Source organism: Artibeus jamaicensis, unplaced genomic scaffold, assembly GCF_021234435.1.
Source record: "Artibeus jamaicensis isolate MK-2021 breed Jamaican fruit bat unplaced genomic scaffold, CSHL_Jam_final scaffold_1964, whole genome shotgun sequence".
NCBI classification, from domain to species: Eukaryota; Metazoa; Chordata; class Mammalia; order Chiroptera; family Phyllostomidae; genus Artibeus; species Artibeus jamaicensis.
Window position 1 is genome coordinate 46,159,309 of NW_026522030.1, and position 12,939 is coordinate 46,172,247.

The 12,939-nt window shown below is 39.2% G+C and overlaps 1 protein-coding gene across 17 annotated transcripts in view; it reads right to left on the minus strand.

The window, feature by feature from the left end:
* The window catches only part of PTPRD (protein tyrosine phosphatase receptor type D), a 523,934-nt gene that overhangs the window by 110,790 nt on the left and 400,205 nt on the right, over positions 1 to 12,939 (minus strand). For 9 of the 17 annotated variants that reach the window (XM_053656280.1, XM_037156783.2, XM_037156782.2 and 6 more), the window contains one exon: positions 5,673 to 5,770. In XM_053656280.1, the coding sequence (XP_053512255.1) occupies positions 5,673 to 5,770 (98 nt within the window). Of the gene's footprint in view, positions 1 to 5,672; positions 5,771 to 6,274; positions 6,317 to 12,939 lie in introns of all 17 variants that reach the window. The other 8 variants (XM_037156780.2, XM_053656277.1, XM_053656275.1 and 5 more) reach the window with 1 other exon arrangement.

A 12,939-nucleotide genomic window follows, 5' to 3' on the forward strand; every position in this document is an offset into this window, starting at 1 on the left:
CTTAATAAATAGTTTATTAATTTATTATGGCTATGTGATATTTTATTAATAACAACATAATTACCTTTCTGCAAAAATCTTTCTTGGGCTCCCTATATGAAAATAATCCAAACTTCAGCTACTATGTAATTGAGCCCCTTACAAATATGTGTATACACACATACATATATACATACATATAGATGTATACAAGTCATATGTATGGCCTGGAATTTATACACATGTACACACATATTCCATATCACCTAATTCTCGAGGCAGCATATTTACAGGTGAGAAACTCTCATATAACTGAGCCACACTGCATCGTACAATGTGTTCAAGTCAAAACACAAGTCTGTCTGAGTCCAATTCGCACGCCCTTCCTAGCCTCCCCCTCCATCCGCTGACACTGGTGAGCCTGGCACTGAAAGCGTGTTGCGGTTCTTGGCCCTTCTGATCCAAATTCATTCCACCCCACTTTCTTCCATAAACAATTTACTCCCTCCCCCAACCTACATAACACTCCCGCTACCTGCACATATGCTTTACTGCACAAAGCTACCATCAGGGTGTCCTGCTAAAATGCAGACACACATTCAGTGGGTTTGGGATGGTGCCTCCCACTCTGCATTCCAACAAGCTCTTGGGAGATAACCAATGTTGCTGGTCTGTAGCCCACACTTTGAAGAGGAAAGTACCAAAGCATTCTTTGTCAGCATGTCTTCGACCCTTCCCTTGACAAAATGCTCCTCACTCCTTCTCTTCCTAGTTCCCCCTTTGCTTCAATACCTTTTCTGGGTCTTTATCACACTCTGACCTTTTCTAAATCCCAGCAGCATTCTGTTAGGATTAGGATTAGCTTGTTGTTCTAATGTGTATCTCTTTTTGCCTAATAGACATCCTGGAAGTACATGTTTGTTATAACTTCTGTATTCCTCCCAGCTCTTAGCATAATGCTCTTCTGTGGTAGCATGGTGTATAAATACTGTTTCATCCTTCCAGTTCAAGCAGAGCCCTTCCAGAGTCACTTGTTCTCTCTGGTCAAGGAAGGAGCCAGTTCGAGGTGGGAGCTGTGGCCAGCCATGTCCTGGTGTGTGTCTCCAGAACAAATGAGTGTGTTGAAGTTCAGAGTTTGTTCTCTGACACTGGGGGTCTGACTGGCAAGAACAACTTTGTCTCTTTTTAGAAGAGGGGCCTTCATGCAAATAAAAGTATGATCTAGTTTATACATGTGAGTGAGGGAAACAAGAAGCTGGCCTGTGCAGGAGGAAGAATGCAGCCAGCCCAAAGAAACCCAAGGGTGAGGGATCAAGAGAGGACATCTAAAATCTCTACAGTCTTCTAGCGTCATAACAGTTCTATAAGTATACTTATACTGTTAGCTTTGGTCTCCATAATAAGTAGCTAATTTGTAAATAAATTTGTAGTAAGTAACTTATAGTAAACAAAACAAACCCCCATTTATTTTCCCTATGTGAGCTTTGGACTGTAGTTACTTACAACCAATCTAACATAAACGGGATTTATATGTCTAATATTAATAATGATAATGCTAACCGTGCTGTCTATGAAATGAATCTCACATACTGGCTTATCTGCCATCTCAGGAAATAATGAAGAGTGGAGGGTCACATTCTGTAGGACGTTATCCAAACAAATGATGTTTCTCAAACTGAAGTCTTCAGAGCACCTATGTCAAAGTCATCTGAAGTGTTCTTTTAGAGTGGGTATTCCCAGGGAGAAATTGCTTGCAAACTGTGTATCTAAGGAGGAGTTACTGTCCAAAATGTCTGAAGAACTCACACAACTCGATGAACAAATAATTTGATTTAAAAATGGGCAAAGGAACTGAGTAGACATTTTTCCAAAGAAGACATACAAATGACCAACAGGTACATGAAAAGATGCTCAACATCACTGATCATCAGGGAAATGCATATCAAAAACACAATGAGATGGCACACCTGTTAGAATGACTGTCATCAAAAAGACAAGGAGTAAGTATTGGCAAGGATGTAGAGAAAAGGGCAACCCTGAGCAATCTTGGTGGGAGTGTTAACCGGCACTGCTCCCATGTAAAACAGTATGGAGGTTCCTCTAAAACTTAAAAACAGAGCAACCACTCCTGGTATAAAACCAAAGGAAACAACATCACTATCTCAAAGAGATATCAGTACCCCCATATTTACTACAGCCTTATTTACAAAAGCCAAGCCATGAAAACAACCTAATGATATCTATTGATGGGTGAAGGAATCAAGAAAGTATGGTATATAGACAATGAAATTATTCAGTCGTAAAAAGTAGGAAATTCTGCCATTTGCAAACAAATGAATACACATTGTGGGCATTATGCTAAATAAAATAAGCCAGACAGAGAAAGACAAATACTGTATGATCTCACATCTATGTGCCATGTTAAAACAAGTAAACTCATAGAATCAGAGAATAGATTGGTGGTTGCCAGAAGCAAGGTATAAGAGGTACAGGAAATGGGTAAAGATGGTCAAAAGGTACAAAATTCCACGTATAAGGTAAATAAATCCTGGGGTGTGATATATAACATAATGAATATAGTTTAAAAAATTGTATATTTGAAGTTTGCTAAGAGCAATCTTAAAAGTTCTCATTGCAAGGAAAAATATGTACATATGTGAGGTAACATGTTAACTAGACTTATAGTAGTAATCATTTTACTATATATACATACACACATACACACACACATATATATCCAACCATTCTGTTGTACACCCTAAACTAATACAGTGTTATATGTCAATTATGTTATCTGTCAATGACATTGCGGTAGAACTGGGGAAAATAAACAAAATGGATGTTCCTGGTTATCACAGCTGACCTACTGAAAGCGCATTTCTGGTGTTGGGAACTGAAATGTGAATTTTAATGAAGCTTCCAGATGTCCCATGGGCATCAGCAAAGACTTAGTTTGGCAAGACCTACACATACCACTCTGAATCAGCCTACAGATTCACCACCTACAGTACTGCTTTTGATAGTGATGCCAGCTTTAAGGTGGACTTTTCCCCCTGCATTCCAGATGTCATTCTAAAATTCTAGTAGGACTCTGCATTCCCCTATCCCAAAAGGAAAACCTAAACTATTTGTAAAGACCTACGGGAAGTCGTTTTATAGATTTCTTAGGTTCCTTCTTCCAGCTGTCACTGACTCCAATGTCTGAGCCCAGTTTTCTTGACAGTAAAGGAAGTCTGTCACATGATCTAGGAACAATGGTGTGCCCCAATTTCAACCTCCTTCCTCCTGTTCTGACCTCAGGATCAGTGCTAACAGCTTTCATGCCTTTAAACCTCCGTTTTAGTCTTAGGGTAACTAATTCAGCTTCTTGCATTTTGAGAGGTCAGTGTAAACATTAACCCATAGAGATTATGACAAAGTAATGAGATATTTGAAAGTAATGTGACTTGTCTGCCCTTCATTTTCTTCATTGGAAATCAGTAAAGAAATGTATTCATATTTATTTGGATAATAATATGTAAATTTTTTCAAAGTATTGCTCTGTGGCCTAAAATGGTATGTAGAGCCCTCTACCCTGTTATCACAGATGAATCCACACTTAAGTGTCTCCTTCATGCTGTTACGGCAGTGCAGAGCCAATTCCTGCCTAGGGAGCTTTAATTGCAGGCGATGGTGCGGCATCAGTGCAGGTTCTCGCCGCAACGCCTGCTGGGGGAGTTGTTAACGGGAGCATGGCCAGCGTGCAGTTACGGAACTGCTTCCGAGGAGCAGCACTTCTGCCAGAATGGCTAAAATGGCTACTGAATAAGTATTATTACAGCATCTTCACACGTAGCGTTTCTGGAGAATTTCCATATTTAAAGGAGGCCAGTTATTGTAGCCAGGGCATACAACTGAGATTGCTTGAGTGAAGCAAGTATTGTCCACAGTTTAATGTTATATGGCAGAGGGTGAATTAATGGCTTATTAACAGGTTAAGCTATTATCCTTTATTTTTTGTGACCCATTATGTCATTTATAATCATAAATTAGTAGCAGAGTGGGACCATGAAGAAAACATCGCAGAGCAAAACAGCATGAAGAATCCTGATAAGGAGAAGGGTCCAGGTGGCGAGGTGGAAGGTTTCTGGTTGGTGAGCACTGACACTCCACTAAGAGGTCTCTAAGCTGCCTCCAGAGCCATTCCTTCATGTCTTTTTTTCCTCTTAACATTCAATTTTCAGCCTTAATCCCCAAATCAGAAACTACAGAAACTAGTTTAAAGGACATTGTGTTAAGTAAAAAAGAGCCATTATGGCCAAGAGGAAGAACATGGAGAAAGTAAGAAGCAGACCATTTGATAAAATAAGGCATTTCACCATCCAAGGTGAGTTTCATAAAATCGAACATGTTCTCCTGAAGGCTTGGAACAGAACAAGAGAATATAACTTAACCACTGAGCAAAAATAAACAAGCAACCCCCCCCCAAACAAAACAAAAAATAACCAAACCAAAAACAAACAGATAAAATCCCCTTTACGTTCTAGCACATCTTTTACAAAAATGTTGGAGGACTCTAAGAATAAAAGGCTATCCAGCTCTTGAGTGTGGAGATGTAAGGGGCTACAGATATGTTCTGGTGAGCCGGCACAGTAATTGAAAATGATCAAACCTGGTATTTACATGGTTCATGAAATACCCAGTTTGCCATAGGCCCCACTACTCATTCTCTTACAAGGAGCTTCTTCATATAGTTAATGACCCTTCTGCCACCTGAGGTTGGGGCTCCTCTTCGAGGCTCTTACCAAATCTGATGGGGCAGATTGTCAGAGCTGGTAGACTGATAGATCACCTAGTCCAACAGCTTCATTTAAGATTGATACAACAGAAACCAAAAAAGGTATAACATGGGTTTTAAGATTCTCACTAAGTAGGCAGTAGAAACTCTAAGGCGGAATTTGGGCTGCTCAGGCACTCAACAACTTCTGTTTGGCACAACCCCATGATTTTAGATCTTATGTACATTTTAAATCTTATGCTAAATTAAACATGGCCTAAAAGAATCACAATGGTTCAGTTATCAATAACTCATGAATCGGTTTTAATAGGGGTCCCTGTTCCAGGGGGAGTACCAGGAACACCCAGTTCTACAACTTTCTGCTCAGTAAACGCCATGATCTCCAAATACACGTGAGTACAAAGACTTTTCATTCCCTTTCATCAGGAATTCATGCAGCACCTTTACAGATTCTCGAATTTTAAAATACCCTTCAGTTCGCCATTGCTGTGAGGCAGGTAACTTTCTGGGGACATATGGCTATCTTAACATTAGCCCTGGTATTATTTCAGATGGAAGGATACAATCATGTGTAGGGACTCAGTCAATATAGGGTCTTCAGGCCACGTAAAACTGAGCTTACTGAGAAATCTACTTATTCCCTACACATTCATTCAGTGAGGATTCCCACCACAGATCAGTGTATTTGGCGCCCAACTGGTACCCCAAGAACTCATTAATTCAATATATTCCATGAATGTAAAATCGGAAAAGATAAATCAACCTCATTACGGAATACGTTTTTTAAAAGTGCAGCTACTTCTAAGTCAGATTCTGAGTCACATTTAAAAGCCACTGGTAAAGTTCATTTTCAAGAATATAGTCAAAAAAGAAGAGAGGGACAACTCTTTAAAGTACTGTCAACGTGCTGATTTACCTCATATTCCTGGGAGAACTTCAGGTTGTCGTTTGCTTTCAACCTTTCAATATGATCTGCAAGTTCCAAGATCGGTATTGGAGGGTGACTAGCCATACCTATTAAGAGGAAAGAAGAAATGCATTTGAAAACAAATAAAAATGGTGGTAACTATTCCAAAATATAGAAAATACAATAGTTAGAAATGGCCTGAGAATATGTGAGTAGTAAAATGTTTTATGTGAGGAAGCAGGCAGATAGTTTGGTTACTCAAAGCAGGACATGCTCTGGAAGAATGAATTTTGTAGCCAAATGAAAAGTCACCAAGCACAGTCCCCACACTAACACTGCTGGTTTGAAAGAAAGCGTTATTGTGCTACGAAGCAGTGCGGTTAGCTAGTGGAGAAAACTGAGAGTCAGGCTTGATGTCAACCTCTGCTTTGAGTAATGACTATTATGTCATTTCAAACTCCTTCTCCTGCACTGTGTGAAATGGAAATTGTGTGGAATTAAATGGTGTAAAGTGAACTAAGAAAACAGACACTGAGAAAGGCCTAAAAGGGAAAGAGTAGTAGCTTGACAGGGAACGTAAAGTGACTTATGCATAATCAAGGAAAACTAACTTGAAGAATGAAGGTTACCAGGGTAACCGGAATCATCTGAACCTGCAAAGGAAATGACGGTGTAAATAAAACAAAACAGAACGGATTTGTTAAAAAAATGAAATGTAGAGTCTCATTTACTTTTTAAAAGGATTAACAAAAATGCAGCAATTTTTTACAGGATTCACTATACTTCGTGACTCAATTAAGACCGCTTTAATATTTCACAAATCTGTAGGTGACTGACATTCACATGCAAACATGGACGCAAAGAATGGCATGCACCACAGCTCATAGAGGATAATCACTGATGACAAAACCAGACACCAAACTGAGTTTCAAAAATGTTTCCACTAGTAGCAGATTGTAGAGGTTGGGGTTGCAGCCTTCTCCTGGATGTTCATAAATGGCCGCACTAATGGCTTTGTGGTATGTTAGCCGGGTCCGATTATTCAACACCCAGTAAACCTACAATCTACTTCAGGTGTAAACATCTTTGTCCACTAATGGAAAATGAATCCAGGAAATGGTGAGGGGACAGGAGGGGGAAAGGTGGAAAAAGAAAGAAAGCAGTGACAGGGGAAGTGGCAGGCACATCTTAGTTCAGTCTGCCAGCTGAAGATGTATCAGTTTCACGGATTCTGTTCAAAGGAATCCACTGCTAATTAGGATGATCCCCAAGTCTTTCCAGTGTTTTCTTTTCAGATGATTTGCATTTTGCTTGTTTCAGATTAATTTTTGTAAGAGTAACATGAGACAGTATTGCTGACTCATGTCTTATCGATACAAAATCCAACTGGCTAGAAAAACTTGAACTAGCATACCCCCGGGGAAGCCTCTGAAGCAGACAAGGAATGAGAGAGGGGCTCAAACTGGAAGCCACGTTGACATTGGGCTGACCCTGGGACTCTTTGGAGGGACTCAGCCTGCGGAATGGTGACCATTAAGTGAACGTGATGTGATTACTTTATCAGCATCTTAGAAATCGTGCCATTATTAAAAGTCACCAAGTACGTTCCTTTATCTCAAATGTCAAATTATCAATGGTTCTGGAAAGGTAATTGAAACACTATTTTGATTCCTCTGTCTAGATCTTTATTTTAGCATAGTGCTGTGAATTTTGGTGTGTTAGCATTTATGGCTATGGTATGCTTCCAGGTAGCTAAAATCTTAATAGAAGACCCAATCCAAAGGAATACATTTGGAAGTAGAAACTCTTTGCTTCTCATTTAATTATGCATTTGGGCCAAAATGTTGGAGCCCATTTCTGGAACTTTTCCATATAGATGATAGAATTGAACTAATTTACATTCTGTGCAGGGAGTGGGTGGGTGACAGGGGTCTGATAATTAAAGTGATCTTATCCAGATGAGGCGCCCCCAATGACAAGAATGGAAATGCAAAGGCACAAGAGCCTCTAGGATTATCTGGAAATGGAAGTGAAATAATGTGGACATCCATTACAGTGCTTTAACAGAGAAAATAATAGAGACAAAGATGTTTAGACCTTTTCGAGCGAATCGTGGGAGAGAGTTATTATCATATATGGACTGAGTGGTGGTTTGGCTAGAGAGGGAGGACACAGAGCCAATCAGGGAGGCGTAGGGGACTGAAATACTGCTCAAAGCTGCAAAAGTAAAGCCAGTTGGAGATGGGAAAAGTATTAGTATAACAGCAGTAGAAGATCAAAATAATCAACCAACGATGCGATCAACATATTTACTTCTGGCATGCACTGGCACATGGTCTGGGAGCATTACTTCAGAAGCTAATTACAGAGAAATCCAAGCAAACCTGCGCTGATCTATTCCATCCTAAACTAGGAGAAAATTATATATATAATATATGTGTATATGCGTGTCTGTGTATATATGTGCATGTGGGTGTATATCATTCAAAGAAACCATAGCATTCAAGAACTGTTGTTTAATAAGACTCATCAGTATATACCATATTATGCTGAAGTTCTAGCACAAGTAAAAATGGCAGAATGGACATTTCACAGAAGCACTGGGAGAACTTCTGGGGACCTGATACTGCAGAAGGACGCCCAGACTACAGTACTGTACACGGATTCCACTTCTGGCTCTGCCGTCTACTACCAGGAACCAATCTATGGTGATTAAGCGTCTCTTTTTGCTTATCTGTAAAATGAAGGTGCAGCACTAATTCTGGAGTCACTCCCCTTCTTTATAACACCCCCTTCTACCGCACGTCCACAGGATCTGTGAACGTAGGGAATGACAGAGAAGCAGCTCTGGGATGCAGTGCACATACAAGGGTTCTAAAAGTCCTAGCATCTTTCCTTTGAGGGGTGTTGAACACTGGCTTTTTGCAAAATCAAAAACTATCATGTAGTTTAATTTTCTACTTTCTGAAATTTTTAAGTTTAACACCATTTTGTTTAGCTAGCCAAAAAGCACTTAACTATGTATATCATGTATCAACATAAGTTATGGTACAGGATAAACCTGGGATGAAACTCCTCTAACATGAAACTATTTAGCTCACATCAGAAAATAATCTACTTTAAAAAAATATTTTATTTATTTACTTTTAGAGACAGGGGAAGGGAGGGAGAAAGAAAGGGAGAGAAACACTGGTTGCCTCTCATATACCCGCAACTGGGGACCTGGCGCACATCCCAGGCATGCGCCCTGACTGAGCATCGAACAAGTGACCTTCAGAGTTGCAGGATGGCACACAATCCTCTGAGCCACACCAGCCGTGGCAGAAAATGAACTGCTCTTTACAAAATACTGTTATATTACTCCCTCCAAACTTCTCCACCGTCCAAGGGTGAAAAACATTTATATAATATAAATCAAGCACATTAGATACAGAATGTAAAAGCAGACGTGCTAAGAAAACTATAAAGTTCATTTCACTGTGGTAGCTTTTCAACCTTTTTTTGAGCAACCTGGCCTTTGTTCATTGTCTATAAACCAAAGTTTTAAGAGACCAGTGTTTTTTTCAATTAGCATCACTTGAGGTGTTTTAAAATTCCTTCTTTCTGGACTAATTAAGTCAGAATCTCTAAGTGTGGAAGCCAGACATTGATATTTTTAAAGTTCCCAGTAATGGCTCTTGGTACTATGGGAATTCTTAATAGGGCTCTATAATTTCATTTATTTAATTTTCATTCAAAAATCTTATCAGCATTTATGAGAATGAGATCAGCTTTCTTCTGGTGCTACCCTTGAATCTGCTTTTAGTACTACAGTTATTATTAGTAGCAAAACACTTGAACAGCTCACGATGGATGAGGATTCATCAGGATCCTAACTTTATCAGTTTGAAGCTAAAAATGCACAACATAAATGCATTTGAAAGGCACATGCTGAATCTGAGCAGAGTTCCCTTTCTAAAGCTCTCATGTCCACTGTTAACATGAAAGATGACAGATGCAGTCGCTGAAATCTACTTGAGGGTGAAGGGAAACATGGCAGCTACTTTGAACAGGGTGCATATTTGTGGGGTAATGTGACGGGGGCTTCCTTAGAAGCAGTAAAACTTGAAAATCATAGCATTTTCAGCTGAGGGGTGCCTTAGAGCGTACTTAGTCCATTTTGTGAAGTTTGAGGATTCTGAAGTCCAGAGAAGTTAAATGAATTGCGCATGTTAGCCTGGCTAGTAGATAACAAAGTCTTAAGTAGCTTTGGCATCTCTTCACTGTATTCTTTCTAGAATGGCAGTTACGACCTTCAAAAGCAGGCGGGAGAGTTTACAGGGGCTGAAGGGGCCAGGCTGGGAAGCTAAATCACAGAAGGCATCTATGTGTTGCATAGTAAACCTTTCACCACGAAATGCACATGTCCCCCTTTCCTTCCAACGAGCAGCCTTCAAGGGCTGCCCTTCATTCCCCCAGTTTCAATGGAGGCTAGATAAAGAAAAAATATTTCTCTATTATATAAAAGTAATAGAGAAATGGAGAGGAAATGGCAACTAATGTTCAGTCTCAATGTCAGGGTCACCTTTAAGGGTGACGAAGACTGTGGAGTGCGTCCAGGAGCTTGAAACTACCCAGCCCAGCAGGGCCAGAGTGAGAGGCTTTTCAGATTTTCAGCAGCGACTGAAAACCTAGATTGTTACGTGATGTCTCCTCAGTTTTCATTGTTGACTCAGGGTTTTGTTGAAGCCCCGTGGGGCTCAAAGACAAGACCTTTGCCGGCCACGTTTTGCTAACTAGACTGTGACCTCTGTTTTAAAAGAGCAAAAATGTTCCTTTTGTGTGTGAATGAAAATCAGAGAAGGTTGAGAGTGACGGAGTGCATGCTTGACCCACGAGGCAATGGGCTGGACAACGAGCACAGGGTGAGGAGCAGGACAGTGTCACTTCTCACATGAGTCGCCCTCTGACCTGTGGGTTCATCTATTTTTCCCTTTGCTCCCACAACAATTTTACTAATTAGAAAAATGAAGCCTAAAGGGATGAAAGGACTTGGCCAGCTTATCCTTATTAGTACAACTACGGTTACATGGGGATGGGATACCAGACCTTGTCACTTCTCACCCAGGCCACTTCTCATTACGCCACGCTAGGTGGGAAATCACTACCTCCCTGGAAGAATGATAACAAGCACACAAATGCAGGCCTGCAAGGCTAGGCTATCTACACAGTAATACAGGGATCACACAGCATCCTCAGTTTCAGAAAATGTGTCAATAACATAATAGCTTAATTATCAAAGGTATGTACGTCTGTTTTGGTGGTAGGGAAAAGGTAAAGCATGCTGATACACACTCCTGTATTTTCCAGTTACTTCTCCTCAAATTACTGAGAGATTCCATGAAAACTTAAAGTAAAGGTATATAGTCAAAATGTTAATAACTTTAGTGTTATTCGGCAGAATGACTTTAAAAATCCTCATTTTATAATGTTTGCTTTTAAAATGTTGTTATATTTCACTAAGACTAATTTAATCAACAGTATGCTCTACATGACTTTTTTTTATCTACAGCGAAACGTTTATCAAATACTTGCTTTATTTTCACATTAAATGTCAAAAGACACTTTACAACAACACAACTGTTTTTGCTAAAAAGAGTTGTTGAGGTCACTAATAGTGTTGGGAAATTCTTTAGGTGTTTTTCTTTTCTGTTACTATATATTTGTAAGGACTCAGGAATATTCTCTTTATAGTTCCCTACTCAACAAATTGTGATAAAGGCTGAAACATTTATAGTCATGGAACAGGGAAAAACTAATTTGTTCATCAAGTTTTTCAGCTGTAGTCCTGTCAAAAATGCACTTAATTGAATTAACAATCATAGGGAGAAACTTAGTCTATAAAATATTTGTCAGACTATTATATAATGTGTGCACTATTTATAATACCCTGAATGAAATAAAGATACCCTTATGCTCACATTTTGTCTCATGGATGAATGATGAATTAAATACAAAAAAGAACATGGATTTGTCAGGTGTAATTGCTTCTTGGTGAAAACATAATGAGAATATGAACTTAATCCACAACCTGGATCATCACTGAAGGAAAGAAACATCAAGAGTGATTTTTCAGGTGTGTGCTGGATGGCATAATTAAAACTCCTTTTTTAATGGAGGATTTCTCCGAGTATAGAATTTGAATAAACCATGTTTTTTTTTTTATATCAGATATTTACCATTTGGGTTCTATGAACCAAGATTTTTTAAAAATATATTTTATTTATTTTTAAAGAGAGGGGAGGGGAAGGAGAAATCATGGGAGAGAAACATCATTGTGTGGTGGCCTCTTATGTGGCCCCCACTGGGGAGCTGGCCTGCAACCCAGGCATGTGTCCTGACTGGGAATCGAACCAGTGACTCTTTGCTTCACAGGCCCATGCTCAATCCACGGAGCCACGCCAGCCAGGACATGATTTTTGAAATGTAAAATATAAAGAGCACATAGGGTGTTCTTAACCCAGGTCATATACCTAAGTTTCTTTCAGTACAAAATAAAATATGAAGATAGGAAAGAACATGCACATTAACTCTTTATCAGATTTATCAGTGAAGATTGTCCCATGCAGTGGGTTGTTTTTCTTTTGTTGATGTTTTTCTTTGTTGTGCAAACACTTTTTAGTTTGATAGAGTCTCACTTGTTTATTTTTTTCTTTTGTTTCCCTTGCCTGAGGAGTTATATCAGAAACAATTATTGAAATGGGCAATGTCCGAGATTTTACTGCTTATGTTTTCTTCTAGGGTCTCATTGTTTTGCATCTCATATTTAAGCCTTTAATACATTTTGAATCCATAAGAAGGTGGTCTAGTCTCACTTTTCCTCATATATCTGTCCAATTTCTCCAACACCATTTATCGAATAAACTATCTTTAGCTCTTGCTCCCTCTGTCAAATATTGACTATAAAGGTGTGAGCTTATTTCTGGGGTCTCTATTCTGTTCCATTGATCTATGCGTCAGTTTTTATGCCAGTACCATGCTGTTTTGATTACCATGGCCTTAGAGTATAGTTTAATATTAGGTAGCATGATTCCTCCAACTTTGTTCTTCTTTCTTGGGATTGCTAAGTGGGGCCTTTTGTGGTTTCATATCAATTTTTGAAATATCCAAAGTTTATAAAGAAAATAAAACTCAATACTAAAAAACAAACAATGCAATAAAAAATGGGCAAAGGACCTGAATAGACACTTCTCCAAAGAGGACATACAGGAGACTAATAGACACAGAGAAGGATGCT